Here is a 26,175-nt window from a genome sequence, read left to right on the forward strand (position 1 = left end):
TACTGTTTAAACCTTGAAAGTTAATAAACATGGATTTGTAGAATTAAAAATATTGAACTATTGGAGTGCTACCAACTCACAAAATTAAAGTTTTATAACCCAAAGTCGAAGACTGTATTCCACAGTTTAAATATTTCATATCTGACATTTTCCAACTCAACAATGTGAAGTCTGATTTTGATTTTTCAATCCAATATGAGTTTGAGAGTTTAATTCAAAATCAAGATAAACCAGTTCCGAGGCTATCCTCTCTGTCTAATATTTCCTTCTTATTATTCAGTATATTTTTGTATTAGAAAACAAATATACTAATGGTGTTATAAATATGTCTATACATACACACATACACATATATATAGAGAGAGAATGGTTTTCTGACTGCAAAGTCGACATGCACTGTTAAATGGTAAGAACATAAAAATTTGGTCTCAATGTAGTTAGTGTATGTAGTTAGTGTTATCTACAAGTTATATTAAGAATATATGTTTTATTGGTTTAATTCTCTGAACTACTAGGAATATTCTCTGGAAATGATAATCCATAAAGATGATTATAAGTTAGGTCTTAGGTCATGTGGTTTGTGGGGTCTTCTCTGGAAAACTTCAGGGGTCAGGCAGTGACTTTTTCTATTGGCAGAGCTACTTCTGTTGGAAAACCAAAGGGTGCAAGGATGTAGTAGGGGTCTCCTGACACTCAAACTAATCAGCCAAACAATAATTCCCTAGTGAAGTCTTTGAAATCTATGAAAAGCTTTGGGTGTATTAAAAAAAAGAAGTTTCTATCCAAAAGCAAACACAGAAATAGAATTTCTGGAACGGTTTATGAGAGTTCACAGAGAAAGACTCTGAAGCAGTAAAGGGATTTCTCACTGGGAGAGTCTGTGAGGGGTGAAGTTAGGCTCCTTGATGGAAATGTGGGCTTGGACTAAGAAAATTGGATATATGAATATAGCTAAATGGTCCAGTCGACTGTATGAGAAAAGGAAGCTCATACTCAAATACTAGTACCGATTTGTGAGGGCTGCCGATGTGTTTATTAGCTGTGAATGAAATAAAGGACAAGTGTTATCTCTGGGGCCATTAGGAAGTAAGCTGCAACAAATCTCTGGCATCTGATTCCTCTCCCTATTCTCACTGATCCCTGGAATGCCAGTGGGAAGAGTATCTTTAACTTTCTATCTCCCTCAAAGAGGAAATGTTAACGCCCAATTTTCCCCTATAATCCATATTTATAACTTAGAAATCACCAAATTTATAACTTCTCGTGTGTTTTCTTCTACTTTTTTATCGCTTGGGGTGCTTTTTTGGAGATTGTAGTTTAATTGTGACTGGCAGAATACTAACTCTATGTCAGCAAGGGTCTAAAACCATCAATTTTATTGCCAAAATAACTCTCTTAGTAAATGGAAGGGCTAACACATATAATTTCTTAGATAATGTTTTAGTGCCCTACACTGAATAAAAGTTTTTTTTTAATCAAGTTGCAATGGTAGCACAGAACTCCACAAGGGGCGAGGGGGTTGCAGATGGCTGCATTACTCTAAATGTTCAAGCTTGGCTGACCCATTTCATCAGCACTGTCAGAGCCTTGCACTGATACATGTTGACAACATTTAATCTTAAAAAATTGAAAGAAATGAATTAATATGCAAATTTCATCAGCTTTGTAATAAAAATGTCCTTGAAAAAAAACAGTGAACATGACCCCTGAGGAATTGTGTGAATTATCCCAGCTCAATTCTTTAAGTTAGTCAGAGGTACGTGGGTCCACAAGGAAATCAGTGCAGATTTGACTTGGAAATAATTATGATGAAGAACAAAACACAAGCAGGTTGAATAAATGTAACAACTTGGGAAAAAGTCTTAGTCCTGTTTGTTATTCACTTTGAATTAACAGGATTAGGTTTGGGTTTAGAAAATAAAGGAACACCACCATGTAATTTTAACACCTAAGTAATGTGAAAACAATATTTTTAACTATCAATTTTAGTGCATATTAAAGTATACATCAGGCAAAATTGGAACTTTTTTGAGGGAGGTAACAGAATACCACTTTAGGTCAAAAGAAAGTATTATAAAGATTCTGGTTTACACCATGGTTTATATGGAATTTCTGGACTGCTCATTTTGACAGAAAGGAATGGCGAACTCACTTTTAATACCAGTAAGAATGACTGATTTTTGCTGATACTGAGATGGCCAGTTATTTCATTGCATTTGTCCAGTTGTGTAAACAGTCTCTAGATGTGAATTTGATTTTTAATAATATCTACATGGTTGTGTGGAATCTCAACATCACACCACACTGTGGTTCAGGAAATGAGTCCTCTAGATGAGCACAGTGCAGTGCTTCTGCCTTTGGGCCTGCACCCAATGATAGGAAGAGATAATAGTGTTTGGCCAAAACCAGTGGCATGCTCCTGTGTGAAGGTTCCCCAGTTGAGATATAAGTGTTAACAAATGAGAATCAACCATTAAAGGAAACAAAAATATGACTCACATCAATAACAGCTTACCAGAGGTCAAAATGAATGCATAATGGTATGAGGATAGCTATCATTTTCTTTCCCCAAGTAAGTGCTCATTAATTTAAAGGGATGTGTAAATATAAAGGGAAAGTGTGGTTTTCACTTCAAACCTTTGCATCTTTTTGCCACAGGCTACAACTGTTTTCTCCCTCATCTCGCCACACAATGAATTATCCAAGCTCTAGGGTCCGAGAAAGACTCACTTTGCTATTGGTTAAATTGTTATTCTGGGCACTGCTGATTTTGCCAAGGTGAAGGCTAAACAAATTAGCTTAAAGGTATTTTTTGGAGACCCACATGCTTTCAATACTTGCTTGTGAAAAAATGAAAATAATATCCCAAACTTACAGGCTCACAAGAAGCCCCTAAATAAGGATTTTTACCAAACAGAAAAATTCCATATATCTTTTAGAGGTGTTGAATCCTTTAACTTTCCTGATTTCATATATCCTTGGAAGACTGAAGCACTATAATACAGACTTTCCTAAACCAAATTAATCTCGTCTGTAAGCTTTTGTGGTTCTCCACAAAAAGCTTTTAACTTTCTCCTTTCTTTCTTTATCTACCATCAGTAAAATCCTACTTTTATAGTGCCCTTTGCACCTGCTTGCATAAAATGAATAACCCAACAGTTTAATTATGCACTATTCTATCACTTGGGAAGTGATATAAAGTTGCAGATAGAAAAAAAGAATAAAAACCTTTTTGGTGTCCAAAATTAATATATGTCAAGTTCAGGGTAAATCTTAATCTTTCTGAAACATTTTTCTAAAATAGATGTTCTTTTATCACCTGGCACATCAAGACCCACTGGAGGGAGGAAATTTAAAAAGAAAGAAAGAAAGAAAGAAAGAAAGAAAGAAAGAAAGAAAGAAAGAAAGAAAGAAAGAAAGGAAGGAAGAAAGAAAGGAAGAAAGGAAGAAAGAAAGAAAGGAAGAAAGAAAGAAAGGCATTTGGCTAACATGCTTCAGAACAGCACTCTCTTTTCCACCTCACTTCAGGCTGTTCTTGAAAGATCTGAACAGTTGTATAATAATGAAAAATGGGCAATACTTGTGGGGCATTGCCTGCGCTCACATACCTCCGCCCACGCATTCATCATTCTGCAGGTATTGTCAGTGAAAGTTTAATTGCATAAACACTCTGTAACTGTCCTGTCATATTTCTTGTCAGTCTGGATTCCCTCTCCAGGCTCACTATCTCACAAAACTATAATTGAATTGCTACCAAATCACAAGAGTTCCCCCCCCCAAATAAAATCTTTATGAATAGAATTTGTTTCCTATCAGCAGATTTGACAAATTGTGGCAGCAAAAGGGCCTCAGTGATAATTTTTGAGTTTATTCTCAATCTAGCTATTTGGTGAATGCTCTTATCTATTTTTGTTTTAAATCTAAATTCCCAGTGGCTTGTGGGGAGAAGCCTCCAATAACCTTAAGGAGTTCTTTGGTAATTCAGTAGGACCCCGGGGAGTCCGTGGGGGAAGTGGAAGATGATCTGGGTCCAACTGTGAAAGCACACCAATGGTATATGCAACACACAGGAATTAGTTCAGAATTAAACCAGGAAGCTGTCAAACCTAGAATTTCACCAAACTGAGAAATTCTAGTTATGAGGTATTAAGTACCCAATTTAGTCAAGTGTTTATTCCATTAAACTCTCACTTCTTTTCTCCTCACACCAAACCTTTCAGTGATCATTACTCATGTATAAGCTCTGAGCAGTCAGATTCGTTGACAGATTTTTTTAGGTCCATGAACAAATGAAAATTAATCAAAGGCATGACATGCAATTTACTAAATATGTGATCATGAAATTTTAATGCATTTGTAACACTGTCAAGGCACTAATCTTTTCTTTTTTTTTAAAAAAAACCCAAATAATATAGACTGCTTCTGATATGCAACTGGGTTTTTTTTGACAAGTCTTTGTTTCATTTTACAGTCTTACAACCATATTTCTATGCAACACATAATACAAACTCTTAGCAAAGGCAGCAAAACCAGTCATTCTCTTTTAGAATTCTATTGGTGATATGGGCATGAAATATGGCTTCTGGTGAGTAACGCTTAAATGGGCCTGAGCTTCAGATTGACAACTGTCTGATTGTTTATGTTTTTAAAATGTGCTTATCAAAACCATGTAGGATTGATGGGTGTTTTTAGATGAAGTTATGTTTTTGCAACAGACTTAATTTAGAACTAAGGTTAAAGCTTTGGATAAATGAGTGCATTAGATGATTAAAGAACATTTGTCTTGTGGGACATTTAAGTCATTTATTTATGACACTTAAAAACAAGCCAGGAAAGAAAGCACCCTGGATTTAACGAATCGGTTTTATACAAATGTTAAACTAAAACTAATGGCTTTTTTAATGGAACTGCAAGATATGTCAGTTTACTAAATATCCAGAGGCAGAATCAAATGTGCAGTGGAGTAAACATGATGAGAAAATATTGGAATTAAAAAAAAACTCTTCATACTATATATATATATATGTATATCTTTGCCTAGTTTCTTTCAAAAGTTTTTTGTAATTGCAGTTCCTCCTTTATTTGAAGAATTAGGTCATCTATATCTCTTTAAAATTCATATATTTTGAATAGTAGATGATTTTTCTGATGGTATAGGAATTTGGACTGTCAGACTGCAGTAGGGGGTATGATAAAATACCTTGTCAGGGGCGAGTGGAAACTCTGGGGACTGGTAATGGGATATATAGAGCCTTTCACCCAGAGGTCATTGTTTTGAATTTTGACCAGGTTGGCAGTGACTAAAAGTCATTAACATCTCATGACTGTTTGGTGGCCTATGTGAAATGAGTTTTTTAATTTATTTATTTAAGCCCATGTATCGTAGTTTATTACCAGAATCTCTCTCTTGCTTTTATAGAAGCAATTACACAAAATCTACACTCATTTCAGTTTTCCAGATTAGTGATGAACAGAGGCCCTCCTACCCCAAATAAATGTATTCATTTTAAGTTCAAACTACCTGTAGCTGAGCACTTACTTTCCATACTTCAGCACAGATAATAAGGGTGCATGGGAGATGTTTTGATAATAGAAGGAGCCTTACAAAAAGTATAGTTGAAGTGACATCTGCACTTGTTTGTTCATTGCAGTACTCTTTACAATAGCCAGAATCTGGAAAAAACCTGAGTGCCCAAGAACAGATGACTGGTTAAAGAAACGTTGGTACATTTACACAGTGGAGTACTATGTAGCTGTTAGAAAAGATGAAGTCATGAAATTTACATATAAGTGGTACTACATGGAAAGTATCACGTTAAGAGAAATGACTCAGAAAGAAAGGGATAGACATAGAAAGATTGCATTCATCTGGGGAGCATAAAGTAACAAAATAGGAGACTAACACCCAAGAATGGCTGAGATTACTACCAGGAATTTTACTCCATGGCTTGGAGGCAAGCCACACATGCTAGGGGAAAAGGCAGCTCAGATAGAGAAGGAAACACCAAATAAAGGGTGTTGGGAGGATCCTTCCAGGATGGGAGAAGCATGCTGAAAGTAGACTATAGACCAAACATCATTGCCACTCAATGCCTCCTTTGCAAACCACAACACCCAATAGGAGAGAGAGAACAAAAGGGAATGCCCTGCCACAGAGGCAGGGTGGGATACGGGGTATGTGGGGGTGGGAGGGATACTGGGATCCATGGTGGTGGGAAATGGGCACTGGTGGAGGGATGGGTATTTGATCATTGTATAATTGAAACCCAAGCACAAAAAATTGTAAGTCTACAACTGTACCTCATGGTGTCTCACTAATAAAAATAAAAAATAAAAATAAAATAGAAGGAGGCTTAGATTGTGGAGATCTAATAGCCAGTTCCTCATTGTGTTGTCTTCTATGGGTGTAATCCATAATATGAAAATGACCACATCATACTGACTCAGTCAGATAAAATGGAAAATATCAGTCAAGAATATTATATAGGCTATGTGCTGGCTATATTGCTGGATCGTAGGGTTAGATATTGCACACCTTTAAAGACCAAACATAGAGCTCTATTTTGGAGCAAAACTGGGCAACCCACAAAGAAGCCTTGAAAAGTGGAAGTCGGGTCTATACTGGTATTAAAACATTAGAAATAGTGGACTAGACTTCTGAGAATAAAAATTTTGCACTCCTATTATGATTTAAGAAAACCAAGCATATAATAGATAGTGAATCTGGAAAACAAAAATTTGTGTATGAGATTGCAAGAAGGCAATGATACATTTTCAAAGGCATCTTTTTCCTAAAACGGGTCTTTCCAAAATAATTACATTTAAGGTGTGTGTGGGGGAAGGGGGTCTGTACATGCATGCATATATTTTCTGAGACTGGATCTGTGGGTATTGTGATCCATGGAGAATCTGGGTCCCTAAAATCTGATAACTGGTATTAGAGAAGCCTGAATTCAAGCCTTCTGTGTACCAGAATCCATATAATCACCTAAACTCTAGACAGCCTCTCCATAATAAATAATTTTGGTAGAGAACTCTGATCTCAACAGTCCATGATACTGATAATAGTCTCTGAATACTTAGATAGCATGCAGTACATACTTTAAATGTAATAGCTCATAGCACTCATAATATATTGATTCATTTGAAATTAAAATCCACAGGTTATAATTCTTCCTCATTTCCAATTGAAATCAGATTACCTTTTATAATGGGGAAACTGAGACATGTATGTGCCCTTGCTCAAAGTAACTATTCTAGTAAGTGGTAGTGCCGATAGGCGATTATAGACTGTCTTATTCTAAGATTCTGTGCACTTCAGTATTTGCAGCAGCTACAAAAACAGTTTACTGCATATGAAGCTGACAGTCTACACCCAAATTGTAGGATGTAATTTTAAACTCAATTATTAGGGCAACCTTCCTGAATATTTTCAAAAGAGAAATAAGAATAGCTCAATAAATTAAATCACAACGAATCAGAGAAAACAACGTAGCAATGATTTATCACCACTGCATAGTGTCTCACCTTTCTAGTATAGGCTCTTGGGTTTATAATCAGTGCTAATATATTGGGGCTATTATGTTGGCATTTTGGCATAGCAGAACAAAGCACAGAATTCTTGGAAACTCGATCCAATTTTTACATTAAAATCTATTTGTGTCTTGCTGGGGTTCATGGGCAGAGGCATGTGTGTTCTGCCTTTGAAAATAAACAATAGGGAGGACAGGAGAAAGAGAAATGTAACATCCTTAAAATCAAAGACCAGGGCTGTTCTAAAAACCAGGAAGCTTAATACCAGCAGGACTTGTCAAAAATTTTCAGCTAATTTACTGAACTTGATTTGTCTAGGAGCTCACTTGTAGGAAAGTTTGAAGGATATCCAGAGGACAAATGAAACATTTAGAAAAGTAACCAAAAGAACTGGTTTATTTAACTTGTAGGTAAAAAGGTCCAACTGTGATCCTGTTTTCAAAGGAGAATCCTGCGTGAAAAGATTAGCATGGGTGGAAAGGAATGGGATCCCGCTAGCAGAAACAAGATCTTAGGCCTAATGTGTAGTGCTAGGTGTTGTCTCTCTAATAATATTGTCAATGTGGAAATTATTGGGTAAGAAAAACAGCAAAGTATGACATTTACGTAGATATATCTTAGGGGCTGCAGTGATAGCAGAGCGGTAGGGCATTTGCCTTGCACATGGTTGACATGGCCAACCTGAGTTCGATTCCTCCGCCCCTCTTGGAGAGCCCGGCAAGCTACCAAAGGTATCTCTCCCACATGGCAAAGTCTGGCAAGCTCCCCGTTATGTATTCGGTATGTCAAACACAGTAACAAGAAGTCTCACAATGGAGACGTTACTGGGCCTGCTCGAGCAAATTGATGAACAACGGGAGGACAGTGCTACAATGCTATCTTAGTGTTAGTGCTATTAAGTATCTTCCTTTGCTCTTTAATAATTTTTCCAAAAGTATCTTACAGCACCATTACAATGAAGAATTTTATATTTAAGAATGACTGGTTTAGAATCTGTCAGGCATGCATTTTAGAAAGCAGAGAAGATGGTTCCATTAAAAAACTGATGTAACATTCCCTCACTTGTAGAACAGAGACCTCTATTAACTCAATATTTTGCCTAAATCCTTTTGACTCCTTTTTTGTGCATATAAGTTCTGTGAAAGCAAGGTACTTTGTAATAAATAACTACTTTGTAATAACATAATTCTTTATCCTTGGATTCAGGATAGAAGTTGATCCAGTGAACATTAAGTAAATAATGACTGTGTGAATGGTTTACATTTTCAGATAACGAATTATATTATTTTTACATTTCTACATTTTTATATGAAATAAAAGTATTTTCCTAAATATTGATCAAATTAATTTTTTGATTTGATGGGGTGAGGGATCATACTTTTTGAGAGAATGGAGACTGAACTCAGCACGTCACCCATGCAAGGCAGATGCTTTGCCACTGAGCCACCTCCCCAGGTCCGAATATTGGTCAATTTAAAATTAATATTATCAATTAAATGAATTTTGCCTCACTTTTACTATCAGCAATATATTAGAAGGAAAAGATTCTTTTATTTTCCTCTAATATAAACCTTTTATTAAAGAGTTCTTTGGCATGGGAAAATACAGTTTAATTCTTTATGATGCTATTAATTTTACCATTGCTCTTACTGCTGTGTTTATTTGGAAATGACACACCTTGACAAGTGGGGACTGAAATTTTATTAACCCATAAAGAAGAACAGCATTGAACCCTTGGGGAATTTTATATTTTAGTATTTCATGATCAGTAGCATATGTAATTTTCAAAGAATTCCAGATTTTATTGCCAATTGATAAAATTTTTGAGTGGACAGATGGTATCATCAATCCTAATCATGTAAAACCCCTGAAATTTGCATAATTTATAGAGTATAAACTATTAGCATCTGGCTAAAGATTGACCACAAGGTACATTTTTACCTTTTGCTTTTTATTAAAACCAAATCATTTCTTCCTTTACAGAACTTCTCAACAATTTTCCTTCTCTTTTACAGCTAAAGAAATGTCACCTTGAATGATTTCTTTTGCTTCTAATCTGTCCATTCAACATGTCTGGCACATTTTTTAAAGAATAGAGGGTTTGACTTTAAGTTCAGTGAAAATAAGTTGTGTGCAGGCAGGCATCAGCGTTTTGTGGGAAGACTGTTTCAACTCTCAGAGCAGCCTGGGAAGAATGGAGAGGATCTACAGCTGATGGTATCAGCTTAGCATTGGACAACTATTTGAGATGAATGTTGAGAAGTTTGGTAGAAGGGATAAGAACAAGAGTTCTGTGGCCTGAGGAGTCAGCAGGTAGGGCACTTGCCTTGCAAGCAGCTGACCCAAGTTCAATCCCCAGCACCACAGAGGATCCATACACCTTTTCAGGACTGATCCTTGAACATAGAATCAGAAGTAAGGACCAAGCACAGCCAGCTATGGTCTATTCCTCAAGTCTGCAGCCCCACCACCACTAAAAGAGAGAGAGAGAGAGAGAGAGAGAGAGAGAGAGAGAGAGAGAGAGAGAGAGAGAGAGAGAGAGAGAGAGAGAAGAAAGAAAGAGAGAGAAAGGAGCAAGAGTTCTGGTGCTAGGTTGCAAATATGACTCTAATGACTTCCAAGATAAAAACAATTTCCCCCTTAGTTCTTTCATCTAATGGAAAAAAATAATGATATCCTTTTCATTATATTTTATGACAAATGAACAAAGTAATATATAACCTGGCAGTTTAAAAAACTAAGTCAGTACAGTTTTCCAATGCTAGCCAAAATACATTGAAGGGAGGCTGTTTGGGGACATCTGTTTTTCAGAATTCTCCTATAGAACCTGATGAAAGTAATTAATATTTCTGTAAACCCTTTTAGCAGCAGGAATATTTTTAGGGGTGAACCTCAGAGATACTCAGTCTGGCAGTGCAGACTTGATGGTTGATTGCTGGGAACTTAACTTAGGACATGGAACATAGTATGTGCTCTACCATTTGAGATTTATTTCCTACATAGTAGGAATTCATTTCTTTTGTGGGATTGCCAAATATCACTCAAGGATCACTCTCAGGGTACCATACTTTTCTGTAGTTGGAATCTAGGCTTCTCACATGCAAGGTCTGAGTTCTAGACCAGGGTACAATACTTTTCTGTAGTTGAAATCTAGGCTTCTCACATGCAAGGTATGAGTTCTAGACCATTTAGCCATCAGGTCATCAGGCATTTTTTAGCCTCTTTAGACAAAAAGACCTGGACACAGTACCTCCGAATCATGACTTCTACTTATCTGGGCAGTGAAGGTAATTTTCTCCAAAGAAGTGATGTGTTTGCTCTATGAATCTGAAAACTGAAGCTTCAAAGCTTCAAACCTTAGTTAGTTCTGCCAAAACTGCTAGCAACCATGCTTGGTAATATAATGTCACTCTATTCACACACCCACAGTGCCCTGATCGTCCATCATACTCCTGCACTATATTCTTGCTCTGCCCTGCTCCCATGAGGGTCAGCTCCTAGAAGGCAGGGTGCTTCATCTTTGCTGCCTCTGTGCTATGTATAAAGGCTGACGAATGGCAGATGTTCAATCAAGAGTTGTTGAATAATCGATACACTCCCTGGTATCAAATGGGCCTGGATCTTGAATGAGAATTTACTTACATTCAAGACAACTAGAACAGACACAAGTGCTACTCAAGCTATGGTTGGCAATAAACAGAGGATGAGAATTAGGGTTGTGTTTGATAAGAAGATACTCCTTCCCTGGGGGAGGGTTTGCCTCCTGCTGATGGACCGTGCTGCACTCTCTCTGTCTCTGTCTCTGTCTCTGTCTCTGTCTCTGTCTCTGTCTCTCTCTCTGTCTCATCTCATGCCTGTCTTGTGAGACTGGCTCTAAAATACAAGTATGGTAGCTACACAAAAACCAGGTTGGCTGTTTTCTTGGCCAAGAAGGAGGCATGCAGTGAGGGGATAGTGAAGATTTTCTCTGAACCTCAGAATCCTAAAAGAAAATTCATCTGGTTGCATTATGACTAGATTCTTGTCTCACTTCTCTACCTAGTTCTACACATCCTCACATCCTGTTTTCTAAAACCCTAATATTGTACCCTTTAATCTTGACTCCTAAACTAGCCTGAGTCATTTGGGAGATGCCATTTAGAAATTTCATTCCCCCCAGTCCCCAACCTTTCTAATATGGATAACACACTGACCTGCCTCAGAGGGATAGGGTATGAATTAACTCCTTTAATTAGCAGTTTCTGTGTTCCTCATACAACAAGCGGGATATGAATACCAACTATTATCACCATGGCCTGAGAATGCTTTGTTTATAAAGCTATACTCAGAAATAACTTCTTGGCGAAGAGTTGACAACTGGAAGTTGAAAACTTTACACAGAAGCTATATTTCCAGTATTTTCCCCAAGCAATCATGAGTAAATTGCTCACTAGGGGTGGAAATGGTTTCCAGCTAGTTTTTCCTCCTCTGATCTGTGCACCCTACAAAGCTCAGTCAATGCCAGGTAACTTATCTTTCATAAGTCGGCTGTTTGGTGCAGATGAAGGATTCAGAATGCTGTAATTTGGGCAGGGATAAAATTTTGGTGCAGTGATATGTATTAAAAGAAAATTACTTGTGCTTTGTTTGAGGGAAACTTTATAGATATAGCATATATACTTTTAATTATCCCCCCAAATCACTTTTTTTAAATAGGGAAGAACATATCACCCATAAACAACTTGTATTAGGTTTCATTTTAGTAACACTAAAAGTATACCCCCTATCACTATAGGTAAAAGAAAGTTGAAATTATGACCTAGAAAGCTATATAAAATAACCATTTAAAATAATGGGTTTAAAAATTGATTTTCTAAATCTTCTATACAAGGTTTAGGGAGAAAAATACTGCATGTAGACTGAGTGAACCTATTATGTGTTTTGATAAGAGGTCTCTGGGTCTATTATTGAACAAACCAATTGCTACCCTGTAAATACCATCATATTAATTTATATAAAAGCTGTTCTCCTTTGAGTTGCAACCACTGTGATCGAAAGTTTTGAAGAGAAATTCAGTTTCAGAATGCATGCAGAACTATGCTGAACTCCATCTCCTCTGGGAACGAAAGGGAAAGTGCTCCTCTGTGACTCACAGCACAGGTTTTACTGAATCAGGGTTCAAATTCTAAAGGAGGATCCTGGGAACTGCGGGCAAGGGGGCTCTCAGGAACTGAGGCCAGCACTGAAGAAATTTTACTTTACTTTCCCTTAGATCCCTCATGTAAGATCTTAGAAGACAACACTGCCTTGCAAATTTTATGTTCTGTATAGATTAAGTAAGGTGATAAGTATGCCTTGACTTCTAGAAGACAGAAGTGGAAAATACTTATTCTAAGAGGGGAAGCTGTAGGCCAGCATGCTTAATTCTGTGAGGAATAAATGAAACATTTTATTTGGTTTGGAGGCCCTCATCTGCAAAGCATGCACTTAAGCATAAAAAGGAAACATTTAAAAATAGTCTTATTTCTGCAGTTAAAAAGGGTACTTTGTAAATGTCATTCTTCAAAGGTGAAAGCAGAGTTTGGCAGGGGAATTTCTAAGAATACAGGATTATTTTGGAATGTCCACTTCAGTTTTATCCAGGAGTAATGTAGTATATGTTTTATTTGTTTGGGGGGGACACACCTAGCAGTGATCAGGAACCATGTGGTGCCAGGGATAGAACTCAGGTGCAAAGCATGCACTCAGTCCATTGAACTATCTCTCTGGACCTGCACATGTAAATTGATTTTATATTTTGATATAAAATCAACTTTTGGTATCTTTGGGTATTGTAAAGATTAGCCTCTTTTATATTGTCTCTATTAGATTTGACACAGAAACATACATAGGTATTAGCAGGGGTAAGGCCAGTTTGGAGAAATCATAATCCTGCTTGGATCACTGCTACGCAGTACAGAGATATTTCCTAGTCAGTAAATCAGAGATAACTATGGTATATTACATGATAGTTTTCTCTTATATTGTATGACTATGGAAAGAAGGGATTTTAGTGCATTTCAGATTGAAGGATGAACCATTTTCTGAGAAGTGTAGTCATTGTAAGAACAAAATTAATTTCTCTTAAGTGTGCCACTACATTGTGTTTATGAAGAGCTTTAGGGGACAGTTCATTTCGATAACTATGTCATTTGTATTTTATGGTATTTGTATTTTGTTGGTTCCTGGTGATTCAACACTGTCAAGAATAAATCTAGTGGTACTAATAAGCTTTCTATCATCGGACAAATTGTATGAATGTCGTAGTCAAATACACAAGCTCTATTTCTGATCTTTTAGCACTGGTGTGCTAAGCAGTCGTCATGATGTTATCTCCATATAATGATTCCAAAGATCTCACAGAGATTAATAGGGATAACATAATTCCAGAAAGTTGCTATTCTGTATGTTTAATATATTAGCAATAAAAATCAGCCACTGTGTACATTTCCCTAGTAGGGGATCTCTCACTATTCTTTGATTTTTAAAGGCTTCAGATCAATAACTGCAGTGACATTATTAACAGCTCCCTCAGCACCTTGGCCAGCGCTAATATTAAATCCATTACACCTTCTGTTTGACATTTGCAGTACAGCAGAAAGTGCTGTAGATACAGTCACATTGTCTGGGGACTGGGGTTGCTTGTGGGGTTAGTAAGATGGTTCCCTCTCCCTGACTTCTAAATTTCGTTCATTGATAAGAAACTTGAACCAATACCCCCAAACAACTCCCACCTCAAGGTAGACAGTAAGTAATCTACCTATAAGAATCAAGTGCATTTCATGTCTAAGAAGCTTTTGATCCTTGGATAATTTTTGCATTCTTTATCTATATCCCTTGTTGGATGTTAACCCTAAGTGTTTTAGGTTTCATCAGCGAATTGCCCCAGATGAGCTTACTTGCTCTTGCTAACATCCCTAACTTTGTTAAAGTTTATCTTTAATCTTTCCTTTGTGTTTTACCTCTCATTGTCACAGTCCCCCATGTCAGTCTTGGTTACCTTCTGGTAATTCTGTTTTTTTTTAATTTGTAGTGAATTACTTGCTTTTCTATTTCCCCTATAACCTTTTCATACTTTACTATAGAGCAATATTCTTTGCTTAAACACAGAAAGACCTTAATGCTCTTATCCTAATACTTGGGAGTTGATTGGCTCTGAAATATATCTACTCCTGGGTATCTGTCATAATTACTTTGACTCAGGCTTCAGTTACTGTGGTTCCTAAAACCCCAAAAGAGAGGTCCCTCTGTGGGACTGGGATGAACCCAGGGCTAGTAGCAAAGCTACCTCAGCATCAAAATGGGACAGTCTAGAAAGCATAAATGTATCATATTTATACAAGCTGTTATGACTTAGGAGAGAGGACCTTTATGGGAAAGGACAAACTGAACTGGCCTGAGGATTTAGTCTGCGATTTATGGTAAAAGTCTTGCTTGCTTTCAGAGTCCAGAGAACTAAATTTTGAGATCTTTGTCTCTTACTCTGTTTATCCAAACAACTGGTAAGTATTGATAAAAGTAAACTTAATTGTTTAATATATACAACTAGAGGGAAAGACAAAAGCAATGTAGATGTCCCTGGGAGACAGAGTGCCTCCTTAAGTCAATCTCACCAAGAACATTAACTATGCCAAATGTTTAATCTCTGTAAATGATCAATCACACCTATGTCCTTTACCTCAAGCCCCCTCAGATGTTCTATAAGTATGCTAGCAGCTCTACATTAAACAGACCATTTTCAACATCAGTCTGTGGTCCCCGTCTCTTTGTCTCTCTGCTGAGGAGGCCTAGGGAGGGTGGGAGGCAGCTCTTGGTCATCAAACGCATGCATCTAGCGGCACCCATGCCTTCTAAGCTCACAATCCCTGAGCAGCTGTTCTCCTAATCATATAACTTATTGTGAAAATGTCTAATAAATTCAGAGAAATGGATTTACTCTAGGATCAGAAGCCGATCAGATTTATCACAGCACACAGTAGAAAAAATTTTCTTAGTAGGAAATTCAGATTATTCCATTCAGGCAAGTGTTCAACTATTTGTTTTCCTTTAAAATAGTACATAGCAGAGGTGTTAATATTATAAAATCATACTATTACAAAGACTAGCTCTTAGCCCTTGGCAATAGTCTTGATCTGCCTGAAACTTCAGAACAAACAGTATAACCTCTATGTTAGACAACAAATGGTTAACCATGCTGCTGTAGTTATTCTTCACCAAAAGTACTGTCTCATACATTTTGCTAAATTGTCTAAATCCTGGTGTAGTATTGATTTTTCCCTGTATGAGTTTGCACCCATTCAATAAGCTTCAAGAACCTCTTCTCCTGGCTGAAATCCCTCCAAAGCCAGACCCAGATATGTTACTCCTGACAGTGGTCCTGCAACTATTAGCTAATGGGAAACAAACCACTGGAGACACAAAGGAAATTTTATGTTCAAGTGAAAAACATGAGAGGAATAGTCTGTAGGGTTAAATAGAAAAGCAAATGACCAGAAGTATGCATGTCATGAATTATTTTAGTCAGGCAACTCTTTTATATAGACCAGAGCCAAATTAGAAGGTATTTATTTATAAAGTGGACTGTGTATGTGGCACACATGAGTTTTTGTAGGCTGTTGGTTCACCGGTAATTTTTGTTTTCTGCACTCTAACTTTTTCTACAATGAGCAATAATATTATAATGGGAAAAGAACCTGTTTTAACAAGAAGGAAATAAAAACGTTTTATGTCAACCTAAAGACATACATTTTTTGCCTTAAAAATTACAAAACTTCTTAGTTTCTCCAGAATTATAGAATCATTGGAAGTAATATCAAGAGGAATTGGAGCCATAGTACTCTGTAGGGTATTGGCTTATATGTGGTCATCCTGGGTTTGATCCTTGGCACCCTATATGGTCCTTTAAAGCTGCCAAGAGTGATTCCTGAGCTCAGAGTGAAGGAGTAAGCCCTGAGCAAAGCCAGGTGTGACTGCTCCAAAAAAATAATAACAAAATTTCTGCATGAAGAGATTTCTAACTTCTAAAACGAATGTATTTTCTAAACTATTAATAAAGGTTCCATACATATAAACTCTTCATTGGGTTTGCTATCCACTCAATGGATTTTTTTTTATTACCTTGAGACTAGTTCAAGCAAGATAGTCATGGGGTTGGCACTTCATGGAAATAAAATCCTATCATGGCACAGTATCATTGCCTCTTAGACTGGTTTAGCCACTTACTTTTGTTTTAGCATAATGCCAAATGTTATTTAGATTTCAGTCATCTAGCAAAGCTACACTGTACACATCAGGGCTTCTGAAAAATTTCATACCTACTAGTACATTCATTTACATAATAACCTGCATTGGTATCCCTCTCCCAATCACATTACACCAAGTTTAAGAAATCTGTGTTTTATTAGAGTTTAAAAGATTATGATGCAGTGAAAAAAATGTTCCTTCATGTTATTAAGAATTAGAAAATCTTGTTAAAACTTTTTCATCTTTTAAGAAACATAAGCAGCTTTGGGATATAGTACTTGGCATAAACTTTTAAAGTAATTCTCTTAGAGCAATGATGTGCATTAGTGAAGATATTTAGTTAAAGGTAGCACCCTACATTACTTTTTCATATTTGAGCATTCAATGTAATTGCTTTTTTAAGCCAAAGAGGGAAAATAACCAACACTGTAGAGTTTTTGTTAAAGACAGTTGAACAAGTCTCTAATGGTGAAAGATACTCCATCAAGGGAGAGAAGCTATTATGCAAGTGTAGCTAATGAGCCCCTGTTGTTAAGAAGTGTAGAGAGCAAACCCTTCAGTTTTACTAGTTAGAATGGCTCAAGGAAGACTGAAGAGGCAAGGGAAAGAAACCCAAGTCAAATTTTTTTTCCATTTGTTCTTGGACCACACCTGGAAAAACTGAGGCATTACTCCTGGCTGCACTCTTAAGAATTATTCTGGGCTTAGGGGACCATGTGGGATGCCAGGAATTAAACCTGGGTCATCTGTGTGTAAAGCAAATGCACCACACACTGTAATATCTAGACCCACAAGTCAAGTTCTTAAAAATTTTATTCATTTACTTATTTATTTTAGTTGTTAAGCCACACCTAGTGATGCTCTGGGGTTACTCTGGGCTGTACACTCAGGAGTTACTTCTGGCAGATGCTGGGAATCTAACTTGGATCAGCTGCATGCTAGGCAAGTGCCTTCCTCGCTGTGCTATTACTCCAGTCCCTGAAAATCCATTTTTAATCACAGTTCAATGTTAAAGGCCAGAGGGACTTTAAAGAAGAGAAGGACAGGAACAGTTAAGGAGATATTTACTCTCCCAATTCCCAGAATCAAAAAATTCTCAGTGAGAAAAATGAACTCTAACAGAGTACCTAAAATTGTTTTTACAAATACTGGTAACTTCATTGCAGACATAGGCTACATCAGACTGCTTATATTAAATCTTAAGCCCACTCTATTTTGATTCAAGCAGAGCACAACCTAGCAGAGTTGCTTGACAGACTGTGGTTTTACTACCCTTCTAATCAACTGACAAGTCATTCTTCACATACTTGGGGAAACAACAAGCTCAACTTGAATCATCAGTGTGATCTGGCAGCATTATCAGAGATACAGTAGTCCTTCTCTGAGCTTATCAGAATCCATAGTGATGGCTGTACTCTTTCTGCAGAGCCCTATTTTTAGAGGGTGATCCCACTGAAGCACAGTCAGAAGACAGTGACTAGGGTGGTGATAATTTAAGGAACCAGCCATTGAATAACACTTGTTGGATTATGGTTGTAGGCTCTAGAAAAAAGGGAGGAAGGAATAAAATTAAAATGTGGTCCCAGAGAACAGACCTCAGATCAGTGGAGAGAAGTTTCAACAAAGTAGATTCTGTTAGAAACAAGTTTCTCTGACAGATGCTCAATAGTAGAGTGGACAGGCCTCCCAGTTTGTAAGCCTCTCGGGGGCAGGTTCCAGCAGAGACTGGATGGGAATGTGTTGGTTTTGTAGAGGAATGGTTGCATAGGTTAGATCAAAGGATCATTGAAGATCTCTTTAAACTTGAGTTTCCAATGCAGGGAAACATGCCATTTTTCCCCAAAGGAAAAAATTGAAGGTTCATATAAAGGTTTCAAAACTAGAATTCTTGCACTGAAGGTTTTAAAAGCCATAGCCAAGTCCACAATGAAAGAGTAGAAAATGATTTTTATATGTTGCATCTCAAATATGGCCAGTCCCAATGATCTTGCTGACTTAGTAAAGTCAGCTGTGGTCTAAGGATGTATGACTTCCTCCAAACAAAATTATTTTCACTTTTAAATAGTAAAAGAGTAGTCTTAAACACTCTCTCTTCCTATGCATGAGACCACTGGAGAAGGATGTTCACCCATGTTGCAGACACATTAACTTATATGAGGCTAACTACAGACAAGTTAACTTACATGAGGAAACATGGATTGTCTCTGATGGAATTAAAATATTTCCCCAAAGAGGGGATGGAGTCATAGCACAGCGGGTAGGGCGTTTGTCTTGCATGTGGTCGACTGGGGTTCAATTCCCAGCATCCCATATGGTCCCCTGAACACTGCCAGAGTAACTCCTGAGTGCAAGCCAGGAGTAACCCCTGATCATCGCTGGGTGTGACTCAAAAAACCAAAAAAACAAAATTTCCCCAAAGAGACAAATATTTCAGTATATGCAAACACTGATTATTTCTAAGAGGGTCAGGTAATTTTCTCAGGAATGGGTAGCTATTTTAATATTAGGATTTTTTTCCAGTTTTCTTTATAGAAAATGCTTTTATGTTATGAATCTGTTGTTAAACACATATCAAGTAAAGTACAAGCATCCTGGAAGAGTGCAAAAATAATTTCCTAAGTAAGCAAATAAAACTTTACACTTCAAATCAGGTCCTGATTCATTAAAAATCTTAAACTTCTCATGAGAAAAATTAACATTTAAACCACTGCTGCTTGGCCAAGCACTCCACCACACAAGAATATGAAATATCTCCTCTAAAAAAGTACAAAAAGGACAAAACCACAAATGTGGAACTTCAATTAATTTAAAGCCCCAATCAGCAAAGAATAAATCCTTCGCAGATCTAATTACCAGCGCTCTCGGAAGACCCGGGCCGACCAGCCAATCTTCCCCGTGTTTGAACAGCTTGATGAACTAGGGGACTGATGGATATCAAGTCATTTTGTTTAATTTATAAATGGATTTTCCCCTAATACTTAAATTATCATCAGTACAACACAATGAAAATGGGAACATTCTGAATGCAAAGTCTATAAGAGTCCTGGAAGGAATCCCAATGAGGAATGTCACCTCTGTTCATTCCTCTATACAATTGATCTAATTAAATACTGGGGGTAGAAAGGCAGTTTCAAATGTAGCCATTTCTGTTTTCTTTTTAGTCTTAATTTATCTGCTCACATCTTTCAAGTACCTTCTGGTGCTTAAAAAAATAAAGGAAATATTTCTTCATGCCCCTAATGCTTTTAATTCAAAAGTATCTGTTACGGATTTTTCTGAATAATAAACAAATGCATTACATCTAGCCACGGTAACAGAAGGGAGCTTCCCAAATCTGCACCTTTTCCCTCTAGTGATTTGAAAGAGACACCAAAGGAACTTAGTACCTTCTTTATGTATTGTTCAACTGAAATGAGATCTCTGGATTATGCTTATTAAAATGTCTCATTTTCAAATCTCTTCCTTTTTTTAATTACTGAAGTCACAGGACTGATGCTGCATGGAATTGCTAATGATAGTTTTGACCTCTTTCACACTGGTGGGCACTCTTGTGGCAAAGGCCCTGCTCACTAACCCACATGTGGCAACCGCAAATCCCACCTGGCTCTGGGGTCTCCGACTGTGAGGAGGAAGACGCGGAGCTGGCGCCATCCTCAGCTGTGCCCTGGGAGAGGAGGCCCCGCCCGGGTGGGAGCTTCATGCCCAGCTGTTCTGCCATCTCCACGTGGTCCCCAGGGTGCACGTAGTCAAAGACACTGCTGCCTGTCAGCTCCACCTAGAGAGATAAGAAAAGGTGGGAGAGACAGGTGTCAGTCTTCTCCAGGTTCACACTGAGCTCCACCATCGGGGAGATTCTGAGCAGAAGGAAGACCTGCTTTGAACTCATTACTCCCAAATGCTTAAGGATTCTTGCAGTGCAGAGATATTTTTCACATATTTATTTAGCAATGGCTTCACATTTCCCCCTCCTTATACACTGTTGTATGCATAAAGCCAAAACATTGTGTGAAATATGCTCCTGAAGGCCTCGGGTTCAGTTGTTTAATCCACACACCATCAAATACTTGCATGTTTTATGTCAATGGAATGAATGGCTGGATTCTAGTTTTCTTGGTGAGAAGATTGGGCTTCATATACAAACAGCCATTGATAGTGGCTGAGCATTTTCCATAGAAAGTATAGAGTTCCAGGGCTGGAGAGATAGTATAGGGGGTAAGGGGTTATACTGCATGCAACCAACCCTGTTGATCATCAGGGGAGTGGCCAAAAATAACTAAAACTTTAGTATACATACACACATATGTGTGTGTATGTGTGTTGTGTGTGTACTGCTGTATAAGTACCGCGTGCTAACTGATTGCGATTATGGGCTGGAGCAATAGCACAGCGTTAGGGCGTTTGCCTTGCACGCAGCCAACATGGCCTACCCTAGTTCAATTCCTCAGTCCCTCTCAGAGAGCCCGGCAAGCTACCGAGAGTATCTCGCTCACGCGGCAGAGCCTGGCAAGCTACCTGTGATGTATTCAATATGCCAAACACAGTAACAACAAAGTCTCCAATGGAGATGTTACTGGGCCGTTTGAGCAAATCGATGAACAACAGGAGGACAGTGACAGTGTGTATGTGTGTGTGTGTGTGTGTGTGTGTGTGTGTGTGTGTGTGGAGAGAGAGAGAGAGAGTAAGAGAACACATATCTCCATGAGACTCTGTATTTGATCCCCTGGTTCTACACACACACACACACACACACACACACACACACACAACCCAAAACATAGACTTCCAAGATGAATATCTATACACAACAGCTTATTTCTATGTAAATTTAAACGAAGGAACTGCTGCTTACAAATATATGCAAAGATATAATGCTTTCAATAAATATTACTCATTAGCTCAGTAATCATATGGATTTTCCATGCAAAAGAGGTCAGCTGGGGTCTGAAGCAGCCACTTTCTTTTTTCCTGCTGGCATCAGCTTGTTTGCCTTCAATCTAATAAAATACAAAACATGAATCTCCTTGAGGGCTTTGAAAAAAATAAGTTTGGTTTGGTATACTCTTTGTATGAGGCTGACTCTAAGGGTAGAACAAAATGATCAAATGTTTATGAAGGATCAGCCTGCAACGAAGCAGTACTTATTCCATGGTCTCTACTTGTCTGGGCTATGTGCTGTCAGTGAGGCAGAGGAGGGAAAGCCTTGCTCTTATCTCTGTACTCTTCCCCCTTTCCAACAATAGCAGTCATGCTCCTAAAATAACACAGCTGGGTTAGAGGCACTGTGGTCACTGGCACACCTCTTCCCGTGTCACAAATGGGTATCCCACTCCTCTTGAGTATTACTGTCTCGGGCCAGTTTAATGAACCATCGAAACTGCCAGAAGCTCAGAGAGTCACAAGTTTCTTGGTGAATATTTACCCAGAACTCATTTTCCTCTGTAATTTGAATATTCCTCTGGAGTACCTGCCTGCTTGTTCCAGCCTAGAGGAACACGCGGAGGAAGGCTGGCTGGAGAGCACAGTGTACGGAGCAATGATGGTCCCCAGAATGTCAAGTTCTAGTCAAATGATGACATCTACTCCCAGATCCCTTTTGGTTAAATCTCTTAATAGGCTACACCTCTTCATTAGCTCTCGATGAACAAAGGTAGAGCCAGAAAAATGGGCAGCTAAATAGCTATGCATGAAATAAGGCTCATATAACTTTTACCGAAAATGAGGTACTTTCTCTTTGCTATTAAATTATACTCTCTGACTGTATTACCTGGCTAGTGACTATATCATTTTATAATAACTACTTCCTCTATTTGATATCGTTAGAGCATAAATCAGAATTCATAAGTGATCTGTTCCTACCCTCTGGGAGGGAGGGATTACATGGAAATAATCCCTTTAATGTGCGCCTTGCCTCTAAGCATTTCACACAGCAATAAATGGGTAAACTGACTTTGAGCAATTAAGAAATTAAATGAAACTAATATAATGTGTGTTTTAATATTTCTTGATGGTGATTTTGTTTGGGGATTAGTGAATATGCAAGCTCATTTTGCATGGAACTCAATCGCAGCACTTTGGTAAGTATTTCTGTCATTTCTCTCAGAGTCTTTAAATTCCCCAATATGTCTTTTTGCACAGACAATGAACTATGAGAAGATGACCACATGGTGGGTGATAGAATCAATTCTGCAGGTGATGGGGAAGAGGATGGCACAACCTTGATAGCCTGATGTGTCAGCACTATTTTTTCCATAAAATAATCTCTAGAGTAAATTTCAACCCATGCAGAACTGAGTCACAAGGCGTTAGATAACATTGCAGCCTAATGAGGACTTCTTCCAGTGACTTCATTGGATTCTTCATCACGATACCCCAGAGCCCAAAGTTGGATGGGGAGCTGCCACTGAAAACTTGATTGAGCCAAGTCTTTATATATGTACTGCCATCATGGCCATTTGGGGCAGGGGAAGCACAAACTTCATGGAAGTAACCTGACCCAGAGAAGAGAATTCTCTCCAACTCTGCTCTGTTACCCTGGGAAATTCACTTAACTTCTCTGAGCTTCAGCTGCCTGTTATGAAAGTGGTACTCTATAGGACTCTGGACAGCAACCCTACATCACATACCAGTCCTTTCCACACTTGTTTCTCAGTAATTCTCATAGCAATCTTGAATTGGTATGATGACCCCAATTACAAAAGAAAAGGAAGAACAGGGATCACAAGTGGAAGAGGTAAGATTTGTTTCAGAGTCTGCTTGATTCAGTGTCTTGGTAAGGCAGGTTGAGGACAGCAAGGCTGAACAGGGGCTTTAAGCACCTCTGTATTTAGCTTTGCTTTGTTCAGTTCAGACTGAACAGCACTGGGGCAGGGGTTAGGAAGGCAGTGGTCGGGCTGCCTGTCAATGATCTAGGTCAATATGCTTTGCCACTGGACTCTCAGGTCCAAAGACGATGCTAAGGCAGGTGTGCTAAACTGAAGTATTTGATGAGAGGGTGGGTAAAAATTTACTTAATTTGGACCCTTGAGTCCCTTGTCGTCAACAACTCATCTCTCAACTATCTCTCACTTGACATTTTTCACACTTTTCTCCCATAGATATTCAACCTGGAAGAGAACTTAAATGTCTTCATGTAGTACTTCTTTAGTAGATTACAATTTTATAGTTTAGAACAATTTAGTGGTTGAAGCAAGGCTGTAAGGTCATTGGTTAAATTTCTTCATATCAATTTTTACACATAAATCTTTGTCTGATTTTTTTCCCTCTTGTAATGATGAACTGGGACCTACATACCACTATACTTTGTACCCCGAAATAAATTCAGATACTAATATAGGGGGGGCATTTTTCTTTTGTGGCCTCAAGCAGTGGTCATGAGGCCCTTGTGTCTCTTGGTAACTCTTAAGCAATTAGGCTAGTGGTTCAATATGAGAGTGTGAGCATGCTGAGCTGTTCAAGCTACCTCCAAGGCTCCCTGGGAAAATATGTGGTTCAGGAGATTGAACCTGGTATTATACACATACACGACATGTAGCTCCACTTCTGTCTGTCGGCTTTAACTCCTAAACATTTGCCTTAACGCCTCTGGCCCCAACAGGGGGATTTTTATTTTTATTTTTATTTATTTATTTATTTACAGTTGTAGATTTACGATTTTTTTTGTGCTTGGGTTTCAATTATACAATGATCAGATACCCATCCCTCCACCAGTGCCCGTTTTTCACCACCATGGATAATATCCCTCCCACCCCCATCCCCCCATCCCCCCCTGCCTCTGTGGCAGGACAATCTAGGGGGATATTTTTACATCTTGAACAGATTTTACTTCATGTTGCTTAAATAAGTGAAGATAAATTTAAATGCCTTCAAATTTCCAGTTAGCTGCTAACTCTTTCAAAAATTTTGCCCACTGTAAGATTATTGTCTTATATACATTAGGTTTATCACAAATGTTTATTGAATGAATTAAAGTAGAATTAAAAATTTCCTTAACTTTCCTTCTTTTACTACATTATTCGTCATTGCTATAATAACTGTACTTTGTAAAGTGACTTAAATATAGCATCACAATATAGTCAGCGTTAGTAAGTATTTCCATATACACTGACCTCTATAGATCCCAACTAAGCTTAACTGAGGATAGACTGGTATATATAATGGGAAAGAACTGGTCCAAGAATTCCTAAGTTAATAGTAACCATTAAAAGTCACTTATAGGGGTTGGAGCTATAGCACAGAGGGTAGGGCGTTTGCCTTGCACTTAGTAGACCTGGGTTTGATTCCCAGCATCCCATATGGTTCCCTGAGCACCATCAGGAGTAATTCCTGAGTGCATAAGCCAGGAGTAACCCCTGTGCATTGCCGGGTGTGACCCAAAAAGCAAAAAAAAAAAAAAGAAGAAAGAAAAAAAGTTTCACTTTTATTCCCAAAGCTATGGACTGTAGCTTATTGGTTAGTTTACAACTTTTATACTCTTTTATCCTCATTTACTTAATTTTCTTTCAAAACTTATTTATTAACTACCCCCTCAAATCACCAATAGTAGGAAAATAGAGAAATTTTACTTTAAATTGATTATTAGTTTTTAGAATTAAGCAGTGATTATGATCTGCATAATGTAAATTTATAGTTTTCCCTCTCAATACAATTTTTCCTCTGATGAATGCAAATTACATTAGGAGACAAATATGAGAACATCTTCACTTTACAGTCAACCCAATCTCTTCATATGGTTGTAAAAATGATAAACCAAGCCATGTTCTGCTTACTAAACTCAAGAAACAGACCCACGGGATTGTGTAAATATGACTGCTCTAACCTCACTCACTTAGTCCGGCTATATACTTCAGCTGAGTGACTCCAAAAGAAAAAGTCCTCTCTCACTGCTTAGTGTATTAGAAATCAGCTGACAATGTAAAAGGTATAGGAGGCAGGCAATGAGTGAATAAAGCAGTTTCATGAAGAAACAGCATTGTTTTATCTTTTTTCTTCCTTCTTTCCTCACCCCATGCTGCCATGAATCCCTCTAGAATAATATACAGCTCTGAATGCCAAGGTGCAGAGTCAAAGTAAACCATACAGCCTCCCTCAGATTTATCTCACATTCTGTTAGTTTGCACATAATTTGCACAGGAGACATAATTTATTTGGTAACTCTGAAATTTATTGGGGAAAAATGTAAATATATTTATACAGTGATTTGAGTTGACTTTTCCATGTCAGGTCATTGTGACCTGCTGGTACATAGGATGGGGGACTAATTTGTCTTTTCATACATCAAGTAAGCATGTCAGTAGCCTTTGCTTGGCGCCCTGGAGTGAGCAAATACTTTTCAACTACAGCAACATAAGAACTGTGCAACTCATTGAATGCAGCCCTCCTTTG

The 26,175-nt window shown here is 37.9% G+C and overlaps 1 protein-coding gene across 9 annotated transcripts in view; it reads right to left on the reverse strand.

Moving 5' to 3' along the window:
* NPAS3 (neuronal PAS domain protein 3) overlaps positions 1–26,175 on the reverse strand; it is a 1,011,636-nt gene that overhangs the window by 119,584 nt on the left and 865,877 nt on the right. For all 9 annotated transcript variants that reach the window (XM_056133997.1, XM_056133998.1, XM_056133996.1 and 6 more), the window contains one exon: positions 20,395–20,569. In XM_056133997.1, the coding sequence (XP_055989972.1) occupies positions 20,395–20,569 (175 nt within the window). The remainder of the gene's footprint in view (positions 1–20,394; positions 20,570–26,175) is intronic.

The sequence above is a fragment of the Sorex fumeus genome, unplaced genomic scaffold (assembly GCF_029834395.1).
Source record: "Sorex fumeus unplaced genomic scaffold, SorFum_2.1 ptg000098l, whole genome shotgun sequence".
Taxonomy (NCBI): domain Eukaryota; kingdom Metazoa; phylum Chordata; class Mammalia; order Eulipotyphla; family Soricidae; genus Sorex; species Sorex fumeus.